Here is a 21,374-nt window from a genome sequence, read left to right on the forward strand (position 1 = left end):
AAATTTAGGTGTAACACGAAAATATTTGGGTGTAATACAAAGATATTTGGGTGTATTTTAAGAATTTTTGGGTGTATTTTTATTCTGATAAATTCTGCATAATTCAAAATTCTTTTTCTTCTTCATTCTCATCTTCTACTGTTTCTTCTTTTTTTTAATCATCATCACCATCTTTTTCTTCTTTTTTTTTCTTATTCATCTTTTTTTTTTAATTTTACCTTCTCAAGTTTTTTCTTGTTTTACTCTCTTAACAAGAATAAAAACAAAAAAATCAAACAAAGAAGAAGAAGAAACACATAATGCTGTAAAATTACTTCAAAGAGGATGAACTTACATTCATTTAACTAAAAGAAAGAAAAAATAAGGAAAAAAAAGAAGAAGAAAAAATGCAGCATTAGAGAAAATATTTTTCTGTATTTGCAACAAATTTGGGTGTAACACGAAGATATTTGAGTGTATTTTAAGAATTTTTGGGTGTATTTTTATTCTGATAAGTTCTGCATAATTCAAAACTCTTCATCTTCTATTATTTCTTCTTCCTCATCTTCTTATTTCGTTTTTTTATAATTTATCTTGGGAGAAAAAATCAAACAAAGAAAAAAAATATTACATAATGTTCAATAGAAAGAGGAGGCGGAAAAAAATGCAGCAATAACAACGATAATAAAAAACAACGATGAAGATGAAAGACGCGAAGAAAAAGGAGGAGAAACGCAAAGAAAAAGAAGAAGAAGAAAAAGAAAGAGAAGGAAGAGAAGGAGGAACGTGAAGAAGAAAAAGTGTCTTCCATAATGGTGAGTGAGAGTGCGCTTTGGAAATGGTTGAGTGACGCACGTGTTATCACACTCCAATGGATAAATGTAATTTTTGTTAGATTTGACCCAACTTATAAGATTTGTAAGTCAAAAAGACTTGTATGTGTAACATAACTCATACAATAAATTCTAAGAGTTACACTTATTTAATAGTGATTTACTATGAGTTACTTTGAAATTGAAATTTGAAAGAAAATCTCTTTAAAGGTATAAATCCAGTCCAAAAATAAAAAAGGTCTCTTTTACACTCGGCATCAATTTCATAACCTTGAGAGTTGAGACCAATCTAATATAAGAATCTTTGGATTATTGTGTAGAGTAGAGGTATCCAGTATCCACCTTTAACTTATGTGGCATAAGATTTCTTAATTAAGTACCTTGCAATGGCTACGTTGGAAAAGTAAATTTTGGAATATGAGCATACCATATGAAATTGATGATTGCAATGTCGATATTCCAACACCATTCGCGCGATGGCCTCCTCCACCACTACAACAAAAAAGAAAAAAAAAAGGAGACAAAGTTAATGCCGAAGTCCGAATCTCCCTCTCTTTCCAATTTCGATATTTAAATTATCCACTAAGTCTTTTTTCTTGTTCTTTTTTTGTTTTTTGGTTCTTCCCAATTCAATTGATTTGGGGCATTTTAGGGTTTGTTTATCGTGTTATCCACTCTTCAATTCTCTTACTTTTTTTTCATAATTATCTTTTATTTTTTGATGCTGATGACCCAAATTTTATGCGGTTTTGTCCAATTCTTATTTCCAACCACCGGTGATCAATTTCTGACAAAAAAGAAACAATTTTTGAATGAACTTTTTCTTAGGCTTTATGACAGAGATTATTTTTTAAACATGCTTCTGTCTGATTTCTGGTTAGATTTTTCTTGTTTTGATCATTTTAAAGCTGCATTGATCAATTTGATTCTGATTTTCTGCTTCCAATTGGTCTTTTCTTTTTTTGCCATCATTTGTTTTCTCTCCTTGTCTAATGATAAATTCCTCATTTCGCATGCATTACATTACCCTTTTGGAAGATCTTTCTGGGGTGCCCTCTGATAATTAAAAAGTTGGCATTTTTGTCCCAGAATTCCGATTTTAATAATAATAACAAATAATTGTAATGTAATATTAATAAGAAGAAGAACTACCTAAATATATATATATAACATAATGAAGCTTGTGGTTCGGGTAACTGAGGCAAAAAACTTGCAACTTCCGGATCCTAATGGGGCAACTGGTCTTTACGTTCGGTTACAGTTGGGGAAGCAGAAGTTCAAGACGAAGGTGATCAAGAAGTCTTTGGAACCAAGGTGGGATGAAGAGTTCAATTTTTGTGTTGATGACCTTAAAGAGAAGCTGGTCATTTCTGTCATGGATGAAGATAAATTCTTCAATGATGACGTGGTTGGGAAGATTAAGGTGCCAGTTTCATCTGTTTTTGAAGAACCATCTAAATCTCTTGGCCATGTTTGGCACTCTCTCAAACCCAAAAACATGAAATCCAAAAAGAAGGAATGTGGTATGTTGTACTTGCTGTACTAAATGAACTCTCCTCAACCTTATCTAAACATTTTTTTTTGGTTATATTTCTGTTCTTATCTTGGTTTCATGCCAACCTATGCCACTGATCAAAATAATAGTGTAAATTGCACCCTAGCCAATTTTAGAATTTTGATTTTACATCTGAAAAGGGTCATTTGGCATTCGTATGATCTTGTCCAATTGGAAAATAATGTGCTTACTATGTATGAGTGATGCATTGTTGCTTTTGAACATTTTCCTGACAGGTGACATTCTTGTGAGCATATACTTTTGCCAAAATAATCCATCTGATGGTAACGGCGATCAAATAGCACTACGAAGGAAACTTTCTGATGCAACGACTGAATCGTTTTCATCTTCTTTTCGACGTTCAAACTCATCTTCGCCAGTTAGGGAAGAAAGTACAGTGTCTAAGGATGAGAAACTTGCTCCACAAAAAACATTTGCTGGCCGACTTGCCCAAATTTTCAGTAGTAAAGTTTCCGAGCTGCCTGTACAATCTTCTTTGAATAAAAGCATTGACTTGGACCTATCTGAAACTAGCAAAACTGAAGAAGGTGAAATCAAGACTGAGGATCAGACGACCTCTAATGAAACTTTTGAAGAATGTATGAAGAAAATTCAATCGGCAGATCAAGGAAATGAAGTTCCTAGCAATTTATCAGGAGGGGTGCTTATAGATCAATTGTATAACATTGCACCAGAAGACTTGAATGCATTACTATTTGCACCTGATTCCAGTTTTGCAAAGTCATTTGCAGATTCACAGGGCACTACAGAACTGCAAATAGGACCTTGGAAGTTAGAGGATGGTGGGGAGAGATTAAAAAGATCTCTTTCTTACCTCAAAGCTGCCACTAAGTTACTTAAGGCTGTCAAAGGCTATGAGGATCAAACATATTTAAAAGCTGATGGGAAGAGGTTTGCTGTTTTTGCCTGTGTCAGCACCCCAGATGTTATGTATGGGAGCACCTTTAAGGTTGAAATACTCTATGTGATCACACCAGGGCCAGAGTTGCAATCAGGAGAACCGTGTTCCCGGTTGGAGATATCATGGCGATTGAATTTTGTACAGAGCACCATGATGAAAGGAATGATAGAAAACGGTGCTCGTCAAGGTATGAAGGAAAGCTTTGGTAATTATGCTTCCATGTTATCTCAGATTGTTAATCCTGTCGATTCAAAGGACCTTGGTTCTGCTAAGGAACAAGATTTGGCATCGATACAGCCGGAGCCGCAGTCAGATTGGAAGCTGGCAGTGCAGTATTTTGCTAACTTCACAGTTGTCTCAACACTCTTAATGGGGTTGTACATCATTGTCCATATAATTCTGGCTGAATCTAGTACAATTCAAGGGTTTGAGTTTTTTGGGCTTGACTTGCCAGATTCAATTGGCGAATTTGTTGTTTCTGCTGCTTTAGCCCTTCAAGCTGAACGAGTGCTGGGTTTGATCTCACGCTTCATGCAGGCCAGAACACAAATGGGTAATCTCATACTTGCATTTGTTTGTTATATGATCTCTAATCTTCTCACTGAGAAAGAGCTACCAAAGTATCTAAACAATTATGCTTGAAAAATAGAAAATTGCTCATTCCAAAACTCCCTGCTTGCCTTGCAAAAAACAACTTGTCTTGAATCCAGAAAAACGTCGCACGACCTTAACAAATAAAGCCTGATGTGGCTTACATGCCCAAATAAATTATTGTGTTAATCCTACCATCTAAAAGGCTGCGTTTGGTTTTGAGATCCGAATAAGACAAGATATTGAGAACAGGACACAAAGGACAAAGACACAAAAGTTAGTGTTTTTCTATTTTATTTGGTAATAAACTGAATATAAAATAGAACAAACAATAAAAAAGTCCGATTTAGCTTCATTTTTCCTTCACACAAAATTTAGAATAAAAAATAGAATGATAAAAAATATAATTATAAAAATTTGATAGTAATAATAAAAGGAGAAATAAAAAAATAAGTTGTGTTTCTGTTCAGTGTCTCAAGACACAATGTCTCTGTTTATGTCTCACTTGCTAAATACGATTTTGTGTCTCTGTGTCCATGTCTCAGTGTCCTGTCCTTGTCAGCCCAACAGACTAATGGAAGCCTAACTTTTCATGGAATAATTGCCTTCACAAAAGAAATTCTATCACAGGATTTATTTGTATCCATAGGTTTAAGGACCAGGGTGTTGAGTGAATATTGGTGTGGATAAAGTCATATGAGCTTGATGAATGCTATAGTTGTCTAGAACAGAAATTTAATTCAGTTAATACTAGTTTGGAATCATCAATTTCAGCTTTCCGCTATCTCTTGACCTGTTGTTCTTCTCTAATGGGGTGAACATGAGCTCATTTGCCTCTTGTCTTACTTGCTTGGAGCTCATTTTCTTACTTTGGTGTCTATATATCATTGCTTATATACTTTTTTCTTTTTCCTTAATCCCCAAATATTAAGGTAGTGATAATGGAATTAAAGCATCGGGAGATGGATGGTTGCTAACTGTGGCCTTAATTGAAGGAAGCAATTTAGCTACTGTTAATTCTAGTCGGAAATGTGATCCATATGTGGTGTTTACTTGCAACAACAAAACAAGAACCAGCTCAATCAAGTTCAAGAAATGTGATCCTTTATGGAATGGTGAATATTGTTACTTATCATTTGGCTGTGCTTCTTATAACTGAAATTTGGACCTCCGGTACACGGTCTAGTTTTGCATGTGATCTGAATTGATTTATAATAAAGAATTCTGTCAATAGCATTGTCTATTTATGCAGAAATATTTGAATTCGATGCTATGGATGATCCTCCTTCTGTTTTGGAGGTGGACGTTTATGATTTTGATGGACCATTTGATGAAGCCATATGTCTTGGACATGCTGAAATCAATTTCCTGAAAACAAACATCTCAGATCTTGCAGACATATGGGTTCCTCTTGATGGAAAGCTGGCTCTGGCATGCCAATCTAAGCTGCACTTAAGAATTTACTTGGACAACACTAGAGGTGGAAATGTTGTAAAACACTATATAAGTAAAATGGAGAAAGAGGTGGGCAAAAAGGTATACATCTTCCTGTGTTGCTAGGTATCTGATCGCTTTTAGCTTGTGTTGTTCTTATGCTTTGTCTTCCTTTGCTGGCTTATTTTCTTTCCCTATTTGAAAAATTGTTAGATTACTATGCGGTCTCCTCAAACAAATTCTGCATTTCAAAAGCTCTTCAAGCTTCCACCTGAGGAATTTCTTATTAATGACTTCACTTGTCACCTAAAAAGAAAAATGCCCCTTCAGGTATGGTTGGCCTGTCATGTGATACATGCTTCTATTAGTAACATTTAATCAAGGGATGTGGTTTCCCTACAGGGCCGTCTATTTCTTTCGGCAAGAATAATTGGATTTAATGCAAATTTGTTTGGAAACAAGACGAAATTCTTTTTTCTTTGGGAGGACATTGAAGACATCCAGGTCATTCCTCCTACGTTCGCATCGATGGGGAGTCCCTCAATTGCCATAACTCTTCGGCCGGGCAAAGGTTTGGATGCTAGGCATGGTGCAAAAATGCAAGATGAACAAGGCAGACTGAAGTTTCATTTCCAATCCTTTGTGTCTTTCAATGTTGCAAACAGGTAGATGGTAGACATGTTATGTCATTTTACTAACTTCTACCTACATAAAAGCACTGTATACTTTTCTACTATGTCTTCAATATGATCATTGAGGTTGTTTTGAGGGTGTATTATATCTTGGGGGTTTCATTGAAGGCAATTTATGATTGCAACTCCTCTGGATTATGCATATCTAATAATTAGCTTCTATTGTTGACCTTTAGTTAAACAACAACTAAGCCTTGTCTTCCAACCTCTCATTATCAGAAATGGATCCTTTTAATTTTTTCTCTCAATTAATGTTGTCAAGTGTGATCTCTTACATGTTTTTGCTGCATATAATTCTTTACTAAAATCAAATTGACTAATTACAACATATCGTGTTACTGAAACTACTCTGGAGCTGATATATAGGACTATAATGGCCCTCTGGAAGGCAAGAGCCTTGACTCCTGAACAGAAGGTCCAGTTAGTTGAAGAAGACTCTGAAACAAAAAACTATAATGGTGAAGAGAATGGCTCATATATTGGCCTTGAAGATGTTATCTTGTCTGAGGTTTATGCTTGTACCGTCACTGTTCCTGTAATCTCTCTATCTCTTTGTCCCTCTCATTTTGTTGTGCAAATTTTACTAATTTAATGTCTGTGATTTGCTTATAGTTCTTTTTCCATAATTAATGCAGGCCAGTTTCTTTATGGAGCTATTCAAGGGGGGTGAGTTGGATCGCATGTTCATGGAAAAATCTGGTTGTGTTGAATATTCTTATACTCCTTGGGTATCTGAGATAGATAGCATCAGTGAGAGGTCAGTATATTACAAATTCGAGAAGCGAATTTCGAAATATAAAGTTGAAGTGACAAGTACACAGCAAAGATCTCTTCTGAATGGAAATGTTTGGCTATTGGAGGAGGTTATGAACTTCCATGGAGTTCCTCTTGCAGATTATTTCAATGTGAGTATGCCAAATTTAGCTGTTATACTTTTTTTTGTTTCCTTATATTCCTACAGCATTGATTATTGGTGCCTTCGAAATAATCCACAGCTGCACCTTCGCTATCAAATCGATGATCTACCACACAATGCAAAAGCATGTAAAGTGCAGGTAATGTTTGGAATTGAATGGCTGAAAAGTACAAAACATCAGAAAAGGATCTTGAAGAACATCACAAAACATCTACAAGAACGGTTAAAGCTGACCTTCAATCTAGTTGAGAAGGAGTATTTGGTAAAACCACCAAGCAGTGAATGAATGAGTCTTACTATATCTGACCTTTGAACAAGTAGGGAAGCTAGCTGATATTATTGCAGCATTCAAATATGTGGTGCATTGGATTAAGATCCATGCTTGGGTGATTAGCACACTTCACTAATTTTCTGTGGAATAATCAAACCTGCTAGTGTACATGGTGTAAAAAGCTGGTGAACTTAGATTAGAACTTGGTGCATGGTGCATGGTGCATACATATTACTCTTTTGCTATTAATAGCAGCAATGATGCTGGAAATTATTCTTTTTGCTGATTAGCTTCCAATATTTACTCTTTCAGACAAATTTGAGGAAGAGGAAAATGCTCTAATTGCTACTTCAAAACTCCAAATGTATATGTTGTTATGTGTTGTAACTGTGAATTGTAGACATGTTATTTACAAGGGTCTTAGCGTGTATATATGTATGTATGTATCTCTAGTATCATACTGTATGTATGTTGTCTTTGATTCCGAAATGTTTACTCAGTAATTATTAATGATAAAAGTATCTGATAGGAATGATTCATGATTGTTGTAAAGTAATTTTGTTCATGTATGAGGACCCACATTTCCTTATATATTTAACATTTTAGAGACATTCATAATTTCTAATGACCCAGATTCATCCATAAAGAAGCTCAAAGCCGGCTCAACATTCAACGGCAAATTTAGATTGCGTTTAGAAGAGAGATTCAGACTGATTGCAACTGAGAATGGGAGACAGAGACTAAGACTAAATTAAGTTTCTGTATTATGTTTTACTGGACTGAGTTATGTCTCAATATTATGTTTACTTTAAGATAAATATGGAAATTGAGTGATAGATTTAGAATTTAAAAAATTAAATGAGAAGAAATATTACTAAAATTTTCGTCTCTGTCGACGAAATTAATAATAAGATGAGATTTATGGAAAATCATTTTTATAATATTATTTGGTCTCTGCAAAGAAGAAAATACTCCGATCCATGGAGTTATTGTGTGTGAGGGAAACCAGACACCACAAATGACACAATACTATAATAATATTAACCGGAGTTATATGATATTGCATGCATGCTTCTCAGATCTTATTGTGTTGTTCATTATATTGAAAATAATGCATATTAACTTTATTTGTTGACCGATCATTGATCATCATATTTATATATACAACTTATTATTAGCTTCTTTATTTTTAGAATATTTAAATTTAGTACAGTTGTGGAAACATTATGGAGTAGATTCTCAATATGATTAAATCTAAATATTATTGCATATGAGTAGAGTAGTCAAGTATGGCTTCTAAGGCACACCTCCAGAGACCAGAATAATACAAAAGCTATAATATAATCATAAATTCATTTCCCACATTCTTAGCTTCTCTCTAAGAATTGGGCGCCTTTTCATTGGGAAAAGAAGAAAAAAAATTAAGGAATTATACATACATTCTTTTTGTTGCAGTATCAAAAATTTGTCATCAACTTTTTTTCTTCAAAAATAAAAAAAAAAACTTAAAAAGAATTGATATTGTTTTGAGAAAATACCTGAAACTGAAATAAAATAGGTCTGAGGTCTAAACTCCTTTATATGAAGGCGCTGATTTATTCATCAAAGTGGTGAAGTTGTCTGACGACCTCAAATGAATGAGAGTGGAGTATTTGCAAAGATTCCGATATTTAAATTAATAAGAGTTTTAGACAAATTTAAGTGAACTATATTTATAGTAGTGGATAATTTTTTCTTAGTTCTTAAAAAAGTTATCCCACGTTATAATATTTGCTGAATTGTAGATAGCATCTTGGATAGTAAAAAGACAAGAGGTCTCTCTCGGGTCACACAACCCATGCTCCGATCAAGTCAGAATCCTATTAGATGAATTTGCAAGTTTAATGAACTATTTTTAGAATAACCCAACCTTTACTAAATCTCTAATTCCGAATTATTTGAGTCATGGTATAAATTGATATCCATTTAAACATTAGCTTTATCTTATCAAATTATTGGCCCCATTCTTTGCTAACTTGTCCAATTTCCTTACCCTAGCTTCAATTTGAAAAGCATTCAAGTTTTTATATGTAAAAACATTTTTTAATAAGACCAATAAACATTAAAGATTAAACACGTGTTTATGAGATGAAATCAATCCCAAACTACTAACTAACTGGTTATCAATCCCGAGTTTAATAATTAATTTTTTATTTTTGAATTATATATAACACTTTTATTAGAAAAAAATGAAAAAAGCCACCACGTTTTTCCGCCGGAGCTAATTAAAATTTCCATAGGTCTTAGTTGAAGTCTGACATGGACCCCATTTTTTCTAATGATATATTGAAAAACACATTTTAAAGTATTTTATTTTTTTTAATGCAACTGATGCATTAATAATTTTTGGAGTGTATTCTCTCGATTCATTTCTTTAATTATTTAGTAAAATAAAATACTTTATTATTTAATATCTTTTCTTATATTTTTTTAGTCCTATTTAAATAATATAAACTAAAAAAATATATTTTATTAAACAATTAAAAAAAAGAGGATTCATTCCCGATAATTTTAATTTTCTTTTACATTTGGTATTCATAAGTTCGTTTTGACCTAAAAAGAATTCACTATTAAGAATTAAATTAATAATCTGATTAAGCCCAAAACTTGGAAATACAAAGGCGAATTGACATTGCATTTCATTACTTTGTCATCAATCTGATTACACTTTTCTATTATTAAATAAAAATAAACACATGCATATTATGATATTATCCTACTTTTCTAAACCTCCTCAAAAATAAATAAATAAATAATCGAAGTTGATGATATAATATATAGTAACTTGATAGGAGGAAAGGTAAATTGGTCTCTTTATTTGTGTCTCCCCTGTATTTTCCCCCTCAATATACTGAATTTAAGAACTCTCTACCTAACATATCAAATTACTATATATCTATACCAGTCACACACACGTACGTTAGTAGTTTTTTTATTTTTATTGATACTGCTTTTGGTACTTTTATTTTATTCTTTTGTTTTTTTCAGGGAAGATCGAATACTTTGTATGGTCTATATAGTTCTGGAATATTGAACGACATGTGAATACCACGAAAGATTTCAGATAGCATTAATGAAGAAATAACGTGCAATGACTATATATTTCCATAACGATGTAATGTAAACTGAATCAATTAGGATATGGAATAGTATATTGTTTTGCCTTATTTATAAAATTAAAAAACAATATCTGACAAAGTTGTAAGTGCATGGATTTGCAATAAGATTCTTCGACAAGGGAACCAAAGAGGACCATTGCATTCAATGAAGCCCTATTGGTCAAAACAATAAGTAGTAGAACAAAAATATTGGTAAGTTTTTTTAGTTGTACCAACTTATTATAGCTTTACTGCTTCAATTCATCAATGCAAAAAAGAATTTTTTATTTTTTATTAAAATATAATTAGATATAAAAGATATGTATATCAAATAAATGTTGTGTTTAAAATATGTTTCACATGCGGACACAATAATTTAGCGAAGTGTGATAGTTGTTATACATTTCTACATGTAGGGCCATTATTATGACTAAAGAATTGACTACGGCCACTTACATGCACTAAAGCGTTTCCAACTCTCACTCATTGCTGCTATTAATTAATACTACGTAGTATATAGTACTCATCCTAGTATAGATGGGTGAATTTAAGTAGTTGTATTATTCAATAGTTTTTTAATGTTATATTTTTTTCTCTTAAAAAAATGAGTTCAACTAAATATTTAATTTTTTTAGTTAATATTAATTTTTTAAAATTATTACTTTTAACATAAATTTTAAACTAAATTTTATATTTTAATACTAAATCCTAGTTTTAAATTCTAATTCCTCCAAATATACTTATTATTTTACTTTTAATCAGATCAAAAGTACTTTATCAGTTTAAATATATTCTTTTAAAACATAACCGAGCTATAAAATATTTGAATGAGTTTATATTCTGTTAAAATATTATTCCTATTCATCTTATAAATTGCAGCTGTTAATAAATTATAGTTTAAATGACATAGTCTCTCTACTAAAAGATTACGAGTTCGAATCTCTTTATTTTCAGTAAAAAAAACTTATAGATTGCAGCTGACTTATGGAAGTAGTTATTATTGAACAATTACAAATACTTTATAATTTATATATGTGTTGTAAAAATTGCCTGGGACAATGCAATAACCTCTATAAAACTCCACTAGATTCGACCCTATTATATTATATATATATATACTCGCATGCATGCATGCATTTCTTGGGTATTACCAGTATTGATGATGTCTATTAGACCAATTCAATTAATGTTTCATGCTTTGACCATGTCTTTTGAATTTTGCTCAAAAAGCGACACATCACGATGATTCATACGTGAAGGCCTTGCTTTCTTAAATGTCAAGTTTTCAACTCCCACTTCTCACTAAGACAGACATAATCATAACTAATTAACCGCTTTTTTTATTAGAATTTTTCTCCCTTACGATAAAAGCACACTTATATTTGCATCCTTATCAAAAACAATCATTTACATCTAAATAACGTACAGTAACCAAGATTTTGCCCACTCTACCAATAATTAACTCCAATTAATTAATTCGCAAATTAAGAACTGTATGAGTACATATAATTGAGGGTGTGTTCAGTAGCCTGATAAGAAAAAAGTTAGGTTAGATGTAATGACTCGCTACCTTATTATATAAATTAGCAAACTAACGAAATAAAAATGGTGGTGAGTCATTTCCGTTGCATCACTTCTACAATCTTTGTACATGACTGATCACTTTAATTTCACTACGGATTAATTAATTAATGAAAACGACACATATATTTTGTTCCCTCTTTTGAACTATACATATAAAGGAAGAAATTTTTGAAATATTAAACATATATATGATCATAATGAATATGCATCTGATGGTTTCGGATACGTTGTTAATCTTTGCTTTTATTAAATTTACATTTACATTAAAGATATTACGCCTCACCTCTCTCTCTTCTTTTACTTGAAGATATAGAGACTCGAATCACCGATTTCTTAGGTAATTATAAAAAGATTATGTTATTTGAATTATAATTTATTGACTAAGTTTTACCTCTTTTATATATATATATATATATATATATATATATATATATATATACTAGTATATATACGTTAATTTTTTTAATAATTAAGTGTATATAATAATTATAAGAGAAAATATCATTCTCCTCTCCTATCAAATACTAAAATAACACTCTCCTCTTCTCTATTTATAAAATGTATATTCTCCTCCTTTATAATTTTTAAAAATTTTTTTCTTTAATCCGTTTTAAAATTTTTTTGTTAATTAATGTTAATTTTATCCATTTTTTAAGAAAAAATAAATTATTTTTAAAAAAATATCCTTTAGCAAAAAATTTGTTTTTTATTATTAAATTTTGTTTACCCAAATTACTCTTTAATAAATTATTTTTTTATTGATTAAATTATATTTTTATTAAAATATTTTTAAAAAAATTAATAATTAAATTTTTTTCTAAGATATCCTTCAATAATTTTTTAATTATTAAATTATAATTTTACCAAAATTTTTTTTAACAATTTTTTTATATTTTACTATTAATTTTTCGATATCAGTATATATTATTTTAACATTAAATAAAAAAATCTTACTATTGTTAATATGTATAACAATTAATATATATTTATATTGAAAAAAATATATATATTGATATAGAAAAATTAATAATAAAATATAAAAATAATTGTTAACAAAAATTTTAGTAAAATTATAATTTAATAATTAAAAAATTATTGAAGGATATCTTAAAAAAAATTTAATTATTAATTTTTTAAAAGAATATTTTGGTAAAAATATAATTTAATTAATAAAAAATAATTGATTAAAGAGTATTTTGCTAAACAAAATTTAATGACATAAAAAATAAAATTTTTGCTAAAAGATATTTTTGTAAAAAATAATTTATTTTTTCTTGAAAATAGATAAAGTTAACATTAGTTAACATAAAAAAATTTAAAATAGATTAAAGATAAATTTTTTTAAAAGTTATAAGAAAGAAGAATATACATTTTATAAATAGAGAAAAGAAAAATGTCATTTTAGTATCTCACAGAAAAAGATAATGATATTTTCTCTAATTATAAATGTGATATTAGTTCAAATAGTAAATTTTTTATATTTGAACTAAAAGATCATATGAGTCTATATATAAAACCCAAAATATTGCAAAGTATAAGGAAAGAAAATTAAAAAGTTTAGAATTCTACTTGAATTGAAATTTGTCACACTGCACGTAAAAAAGTATTCAAAAATATAAGCAAAGAAAACAAAATTTACATCTATATATTTTTATATACACGACTCGACGAAACAAAAAGGTTGGAATTGAAGTTTCCCTTTCTAAAGACATGATATGGTAATAATCAAGAAATTCAAAACCTGCGGTTAGCAGGAAGATCTTTTGATCGGCCATAACCAAGAAAGAAATTAAAAAGTAAGTGGAGATCTAGAATGTAAGGCTGCTAGTTCTAGTTCGTTGATTGAGTATATATATTTAACACATTAAAGTTAGTATTATTCCATCAAAAGTTGACAAGTTTCTTTCACGCATTTGAAATTCTAAAATGATCCATATCCATCAATCCATCCACCCATCCATCTCATGACTTGATAATATATAATCCTGTGTCCTGATCTTGCTTAATATAAAATAAATTAAAGTGTATCTCCATATAAACTTTTGGAAAAGTCTAGAAGCAGCAATTTTTGTGTTTTTTAATTAGCACTTAACCATCAAAACAAAAGTGAATGATCTCCCACTATTAAAAATACTATTGGTGGCCAATTAATAGTTATAAAACACCAAAATTACTACTCCCTAGCACTCCTCTAAACTTTTTTCATAATAAATTAATTTAGTAGTTAACTCGCTTAAGTATTAGATGTTCAAATCTCACTCTGTACAAACAGCAATACATTGGCCAACTAATAAATTGTTATTACTTCATACATAAAACAGCAGACCAAACTAAATTAGCTATTTATTCATCAATTAAATTTCTGCACTGAACATTAAACAAATATGTGTATGTATATTGATCATGGGGAGCAATGATTCCGTAGGTAGGACCATATGAAGTTATGATATATTCCTTTGCTACAGCTACAGGATAGGTAGCTAGGTGGTTAATGTAACTTGAGGTTTCATTCCAATAAGTTAGCATATATATTGAGTGAGGCGGGATTGGTGAGATAGATGCGTTAGCTTCCCTTCTGAATGACGCCATTGAAACAAGATCATATGGGACCCATTCCCATCACACTTCACACGATTGAATTGAATCAACAACCACCTAATACCAAAATTATATTTATTTTTATTTTCTATTTATTAGGCATGAAGAAGTAAGCAAAATGATGGACACGTTGGAGAAAGAGGTTGTCTGTGTGTGGCCTCCAAAACAACCAACAGAGACAAGTCATACTGATCCCATCAAACGGCTGAGAGAGTGACACGTGGCCGACATGCACACAGCGGAGGAAGAAGGAAGAGGAATATCCTTAGTCCTTAGTCATGGTAGTGGGGGGAACCATCATTAGGGATGCACATTTCACACACACACACTTTTCCCCACCCACTTGCATGCTTTTTGTGTGTTCAATCATACACCACCAATTTTCAACCTCTTCCTCTTTGCTAAGTGACTCACTCTCAATTCTCAATGAGCCTTGCACTCTATTCATCAATGTGTGTATGTGTGTTTCTTTGTTTGTTACCTTTCTATTCCATTCCATTCTACTTAGTTAGTACTGCTACTATTCATGAATTTGAAAGATCGCACATATGGTGTTTGATAAATTGCGTTGCTGTGTTGACTAATCCCAACAAAGTAACAAACCACTTATTCTCTCTCTTGAATGTGCCCTTACACTAATCTTTGCTTAGGAGACAGACATTGTGTTACTCTTCTCTCTTTCTTCTGTTACTGTCTCCCTCACCCTTAACCTTAACCTGTTGGCTCTATCTATAACCGAACCACCTCCTAAGTTACTGCAACTCTCTCTCTATCTGAGGATTACTTGCATAAAACAGCTAAATCTCTCCTTCATCAACTTCACATGTTCCATGCACGTTGCTGCTGCCTACCTACTTCTCAGAATAATACTGGGCCTCTTTTATATACTATTTTCTTCAATTTATTTTACACTGCTATTCAAAGCTACTTGCACATTTTTAATTATTGAAGACCGGATTTTCTGCTCTCTACCAAGGCTCAACCAATAAAGCATCAGTAGTATTACGTTGACAGGTATTTATTTATGTTCTCTTGTATTATTGATTCACTCTTTTTCTCTGGGGTTGAATTTGATGAAGGCTTTACTACTGATAGTATAGTGTGTAGTATTTTAATTAAAGCACTCAGTTTTAGGTTTTGACTTTCAACTCCTAATCCAGTTAAGAGCTTAAAAAAGTTGCTTCTTTTTCATTCTCTTACAAAGATGAAGTGCACTTTTGGCAGAAGATAATAAAACTTGTGGAAAGGGAACACGTACACTCTGGGTTCTGCTTAAAGAAAGTTCCAAAGGAATAGGGACAAAAAGAAAATGATAAAAACCTTGCGGTGCTGTGGTGAGGAGGGTAACTGCTGGAGAACCTTATCAGTTAGAGAAGACAAAATCCACATATAATTGGATATAAATACCTTAATGCAATCCAAGAATCAAATATACATGTCATGTTGCAATTTAGCACAGACCAAAGAGTAGCCAGCTGACATTAATCATAATACTTATGTCAATTTTCATGATGTTCATGGCATTGGAATATTTCTGTATTGCCTCTAACAAAAAGGTGACATGGTGAAGCTTTGGGTGCAATCTTATTTGGAAGGAAAAAATATGAGACAGTTTTTCATCTGCTAGTTGAAAGCAATAAGTGTGCTGTGCCACAAAAACTTTATTTTTCTTTACCATCATCATTTGCCTGTGAAAAGCACACGCAACCAAAAACTGCATGTTAGATTTCAACTCATGAACAGTGGGAAGGGCCTAGTTAGCATTATTATCATATATTCCTCAATCTCAAGAACAATGGTTGATTCTTCTTCTGTACTTTATTTTCTCTATAATATGTATATTTTATTATTTAATTTAAAAGATTACCAAATCCCAGATAAAACGTGGATGGCAAGATGCTTTTGTGAAGTAATGCTGAGCTATTTCAGTAATTATTGAATATAATTGAGAGGAAAAAGGAGAAACAAAGGGAGAAAAGTGAAAAAGTTGGCCACCATCTTTCTTGATTTCTTATTATAATGTATAATTAATGGGGGGTGAGATAATTGAGAAGAGCATAGGCGTGGACCACTGCGGGCCTATTGTGAGTTTCAACTGAAAAAAGGTCTTTAAATTAGTTTATATGTCAAAGTTTTTTACAGACACAATGAAAGTGACTTCACAATGTAACCTCTGAAGAAAATGATCAAAACATTTGCCTTGTGAATCACTTTCTCAGGGATTTCCCATATCATTTTCTGAGCAAAGGCGTGTATTTTTGTGTATATGGAATAAGAAGTATCTTCTGAAGAGATTGCTTTGTGTATTAGTACACTACATATTTGCTTTGGATTTATATAACTTGTGAGCCACTATAAAAGCACTACTGATTTATGCTGGCTGACCTAATAGTTAATTCCAACTTGCACACAACATAAACATTCTTTACTTTACCACCTATCATCTAGAGACCCATCAGTCAAGGTAAAATGTATGCACTACGCATTTTCTGCCATGGTGTTGGTGCTTTCTTCTTTTGCTATTATCATGAATTTGAGTGGGGTTAGATGAGTAATCAATACCCATAATATTCAACTAGCAAAATTAATGCTATTAGCTGCATTTATAGTTTTCTATTATTTTTTGTCAAAAAAAGCTTTCATGAAATTGGTTGTGGATCATGCACCAAAAGAAATATATAGTACCAAAAATAGATTAACTTATTTTATAGGGTCAACGTTTTAACTAAATTAATATTTAGCACTTTTCCATCATCGGCTCTCATTTTCTTTTCTAATTCTTCTTTTCAAATTTTAGGATAAAACAATAATAATTTATGAGCAGCATAAGTTTGTCTGCCAACCATGGTGGAACTCTCACGTTGTTGAGTTTGTTGGTGCATATGTCAGGCATGGGCACACAGGAGACAGAAAACCTTTAATCAACTTCACCTGCAACTACTCACAAAACCTTTTGAAGTGCATGTCTTCAGCAAAATACAGAAGTTATTGTTTATCTATCCCCATCTTCTGTGAACTGAAGGACTTCCATTTCATGCTTCTACACAAATCAATCAATCAGGTTGGCAGTGACAGAGTCCTTGCCAAATAAATAGAAAACTTGAGGTGAAGTCTTTGTTGCAGGTTTCTCCATTTTTTTGAAATACTTTATCTGGTGAATTTTTTTTTCTTAAACACAACCGACAGAATGATGGGAGCATGATATCATGTCACGCTCTCCTCTACTTTCAGCCATTGTGATTTCTGATTTCCTTCTCCTTGTCTTCCACATCCACTCTTTTGCTTCAAAATATATGATGAAATTTAATAAGTTGGTGCTACCATGTTATTCTGCTCGTTTCATGATCATGAATCATCATGTATTATTCATCCTCGCATGTTCATCAACCAATTTGCTTCCCTTTTAAGAGGGTTACATTAAAGCACTCTCTCTCTCTCTCTCTCTCTCTCTCACACACACACACACACACACACACACGCCCCCCCCCCCCCCCCCCCCCAAAAACAAAAACACACACACACACTTTCTCTTTTTCCCTTCTCCAGTTAACTACAGAGTACCAGAACCTTGACTTCATGGATCTATGGCAGTATCATTCAATGTACCGTATTCTGAATTTCTGCAGGCTTTGAAGCAGAGTTTATTTTCTTGAACATTTTTAAATCAAGAAATAAAAATGAAGTTCATGAAACTTGGGACAAGACCAGACACTTTCTTCACTGAACAAGCTACCAGGTATTTCCCTGCAACTCTTTATATCAAAATTCTGTGTACAACCCTTTTATAAATTAATTATGTAGTCTGATAATGCAGGACTCTGATATCTGAGATACCTGCAGACCTTGTGATACAAATCAACGATATTACTTATCTGCTACACAAGGTACTGAAACTAGAATGGAGTTGTGGCGTGTGTGGAAACAAAACAAAACAAAATGAAACCAACATTTAGTTCATCAATAATTGTGCTCTTTTTAGCTGCAGTTTCCGCTTCTTCCGAAATGTGGTCTTCTACAAAGGCTTTGCTATGATTCAAGTGATTCTGAGAGCTTCTCTCTTGAACTCCATGATATACCCGGAGGGGAAGAGGCTTTTGAACTCTGTGCCAAGTTCTGCTATGGAATTTCAATCAACATTAGTGCCCATAACTTTGTATCCGCACTCTGTGCTGCCAAGTTCCTCAGAATGAATGATTCCATTGAGAAGGGAAACTTCGTAGGAAAACTTGAGGCTTTCTTCAATTCATGCCTTCTTGAAGGTTGGAAGGATTCCATTGCCACGCTTCAGACAACTGCTACCTTACCAGAGTGGTCTGAGAATCTTGGAATTGTCAGAAAATGCATTGATTCAATCATAGAGAAAGTCCTCACACCCCCACAACAGGTCAAGAACTACACATCCATAAAACTGCCTCAATTGTCTTTAATTATTACTTTTTTGAAGTGACGATCTTATGCAGGTGAAATGGTCCTACACCTACACTAGGCCCGGTTACAACAAGAAACAACACCATTCTGTCCCAAAGGATTGGTGGACAGAAGATATTTCTGATCTTGACATAGATCTCTTCAGGTGTATAGTTATGGCTGTTAGATCAACCTATGTGCTCCCTCCACAGCTTATTGGCGAAGCATTGCATGTCTATGCCTGCAGGTGGCTACCAGGTGTCACAAAGCTTAGATATTCAGGCAGTTCAGCATCTCAGACAGATGAATCTAAGGCAAAGAACCGCAAAATTCTTGAAACAATCGTGAGCATGATTCCAGCAGACAGAGGATCAGTTTCAGTTGGATTCTTGTTTAGACTACTAAGCATTTCGATTCAGCTCGGTGTCTCCTCTGTGACAAAAACAGAGCTAATAAGAAGAGCAAGCCTTCAGTTTGAGGAGGCAACAGTCAGCGACCTGCTTTATCCCTCAAAATCTTCTTCGGATCAGAATTATTATGACATAGAGTTAGTTTTAGCAGTGTTGGAAACTTTCTTGAAGCTTTGGAAAAGAATGTCCCCAGGTGCCGTGGATAGCAACTACTTTTTGAGATCTATCAGAAATGTTGGAAAGCTCATTGATTCATATCTTCAAGTGGTTGCAAGGGATGAGAACATGCTGGTGTCGAAGTTTGTGTCTCTTGCTGAAACTGTGCCCGGCATTGCCCGAGTAGAGCACGATGATCTCTACCAGGCAGTTAACATCTATCTTAAGGTGAAGTATTGCAAACACACCAGCATCTTACTTGGACAATTTGTTTAGACCTTTTAAACTTTCTTGCTCGGATGTCAAAATTTTTACTCATCGAACAGATAACATTTCACAAGTTTTAGAACTATGAATATTGAAATTTCTATGACTAAGCAATCTAGAATCGTAGTTCACCAATAGGTGATATACTGCATACCAATTCACAATTTATTTGCGTACTGGAATGTCGTAAGTATATTTTCCATGTAAAATATTTTAAATGTGGCATATGCGTACTGCGTATCAGTTCTCGTACTAGAACGTATCGCATTCCTTGTAACTAATCCTAGAATTCAATCGTCGCTATTGCTATTTTTCTAAATATAGGAAAAGGTTTTGAAGCTTTGAGTGTTAAGAGTTACCACTTATGGGTTGAACGCATGAACAGGTGCACCCTGATCTGAACAAGACAGACAAGAAGAGACTGTGTGGGATTCTAGACTGCCAAAGACTGTCCCCGGAAGCACGTGCCCATGCTGTGAAGAACGAGCTTCTGCCATTGAGAACAGTGGTGCAGCTGCTCTACTTCGAGCAAGAGAAAGGCTCCACCAACAAGGGGGAAATAACCACTAACAAACTACCAAAACCGCATGAGGTACTTCTTGGAGCCAAGCATAGACCAAGAGATGCACAAAGCAAGCAGTCATTGGCCTTGGATAAAGAAGAACTCAACGTGGAAGAAGCCACAACAAGAGCCTCTCTTCCTCCTGAAAGCAGAGAAAAGAAGACTCTTCACCACTTGAGTAGTAAGAGATTAGATGGTAAGTTGCCATTGGACTTGGAGAGAAAGATGGTTATAAAAGGAGACATTGAAGAAACAGGGTCAGAGAGGGAGAAGGTGAGGGGACACATCAGAGAGGAAAGTGTTTCGAGCTGCAAGTTGGAGTTGGATCCTAAGAAGATCATACAGAGAGCAAGAAGTAAATCAGAACATGGACGTGAAAAGGGTAGGTAGATGATTATTTGATGTTAGTGATCTTTGAAAATTAAAAAAAATAAAAATAAAAGAATTCATCATAGCCTCCTCCTAATTAAGTGAGCAATTTGTAACCTTCCAATTCTTATTTGTTTCTTTTTTTAAGGGTTCATAAAATCATAAAAATGTAAGCAGTGTATAAATCCTTTTGGTACTATCATCTCTTGTTTCCCTTATCTATGATCATCAGGATCTAGTGTTAGACTGTAGTGAACTAGTGGTGATTAATTCTACAAATTGTCAAAGGCTGACCGCTGATGCACTTCCCATCACATTATTTTGCAAAGAGAAGAAAGGAAATCAAAATCATAATTTATTTCATATTTATCCGGGGATCATGCTGGGTACCTCTTTAGGGTGTTCAAACTTATGAATCCCGATAGCCAAACAAATTATATTTCATAGGATTTTTTTTAAAATTTTATTTGAATATTTATGATTTTGTAATGGTCTTATTGTTTTGATATCAACTTTTTCATACCTAAAATTCAAATTCGATATTTTCTTTCTGATTTTTCACGACCAGTCCATAGAACAACTAATTTATCATAAATTTGACTTTCATTTAAAGATTTATAGTTAGCTAATAAATTATTACATACAATTGAAACTTTTAGCATATTTAAACTTATATTTAACGAATTTTTTT

At 32.7% G+C, this 21,374-nt stretch overlaps 2 protein-coding genes across 7 annotated transcripts; both read left to right on the top strand.

Annotated features, from left to right (window-relative positions):
* Positions 1-1,062: 1,062 nt before the first annotated feature.
* LOC130960270 (C2 and GRAM domain-containing protein At1g03370-like) lies at positions 1,063-7,917 on the top strand. 3 transcript variants are annotated; one of them, XM_057885641.1, is made up of 10 exons: positions 1,063-1,349; positions 2,074-2,335; positions 2,604-3,842; positions 4,813-4,995; positions 5,133-5,416; positions 5,528-5,644; positions 5,717-5,979; positions 6,373-6,541; positions 6,642-6,911; positions 7,002-7,917. In XM_057885641.1, exons 1-10 carry the CDS (start codon positions 1,230-1,232, stop codon positions 7,206-7,208), a joined length of 3,114 nt encoding a protein of 1,037 aa, XP_057741624.1. In that variant the 5' UTR covers positions 1,063-1,229; the 3' UTR covers positions 7,209-7,917. The 3 variants fall into 3 exon arrangements, with proteins under 3 accessions (XP_057741624.1, XP_057741631.1, XP_057741639.1); XM_057885648.1 differs by having other exon boundaries at positions 1,063-1,337; XM_057885656.1 differs by lacking the exon at positions 1,063-1,349 and having other exon boundaries at positions 1,832-2,335.
* A 6,981-nt stretch (positions 7,918-14,898) lies between these two features.
* LOC130974368 (BTB/POZ domain-containing protein At5g47800-like) lies at positions 14,899-21,031 on the top strand. Of its 4 annotated transcripts, none has more exons than XM_057899261.1 (7): positions 14,899-15,526; positions 17,402-17,617; positions 18,139-18,248; positions 18,327-18,396; positions 18,492-18,896; positions 18,973-19,713; positions 20,138-21,031. In XM_057899261.1, exons 3-7 carry the CDS (start codon positions 18,190-18,192, stop codon positions 20,702-20,704), a joined length of 1,842 nt encoding a protein of 613 aa, XP_057755244.1. In that variant the 5' UTR covers positions 14,899-15,526; positions 17,402-17,617; positions 18,139-18,189; the 3' UTR covers positions 20,705-21,031. The 4 variants fall into 4 exon arrangements, with proteins under 4 accessions (XP_057755244.1, XP_057755351.1, XP_057755302.1 ...); XM_057899368.1 differs by having other exon boundaries at positions 14,902-15,526; positions 18,498-18,896; positions 20,138-21,030; XM_057899319.1 differs by lacking the exon at positions 14,899-15,526 and adding an exon at positions 16,824-16,976.
* The last annotated feature ends 343 nt before the right edge of the window (positions 21,032-21,374 follow it).

This window comes from Arachis stenosperma, chromosome 1, assembly GCF_014773155.1.
Source record: "Arachis stenosperma cultivar V10309 chromosome 1, arast.V10309.gnm1.PFL2, whole genome shotgun sequence".
Classification (NCBI taxonomy): Eukaryota; Viridiplantae; Streptophyta; class Magnoliopsida; order Fabales; family Fabaceae; genus Arachis; species Arachis stenosperma.

Excerpts from the sequence above, each read along its gene's own strand:
- LOC130960270 (XM_057885641.1), top strand. The coding sequence starts at position 1,230 with ATGAGCATACCATATGAAATTGATGATTGCAATGTCGATATTCCAACA. Across the intron at positions 1,350-2,073 it reads GAGACAAAGTTAATGCCGAA|TTGGGGAAGCAGAAGTTCAA; the intron begins GTCCGAATCTCC and ends GTTCGGTTACAG. Across the intron at positions 6,912-7,001 it reads CTCTTGCAGATTATTTCAAT|CTGCACCTTCGCTATCAAAT; the intron begins GTGAGTATGCCA and ends AATAATCCACAG.
- LOC130974368 (XM_057899261.1), top strand. The coding sequence starts at position 18,190 with ATGAAGTTCATGAAACTTGGGACAAGACCAGACACTTTCTTCACTGAA. Across the intron at positions 18,249-18,326 it reads TTCACTGAACAAGCTACCAG|GACTCTGATATCTGAGATAC; the intron begins GTATTTCCCTGC and ends CTGATAATGCAG. Across the intron at positions 18,397-18,491 it reads TTACTTATCTGCTACACAAG|CTGCAGTTTCCGCTTCTTCC; the intron begins GTACTGAAACTA and ends TGCTCTTTTTAG.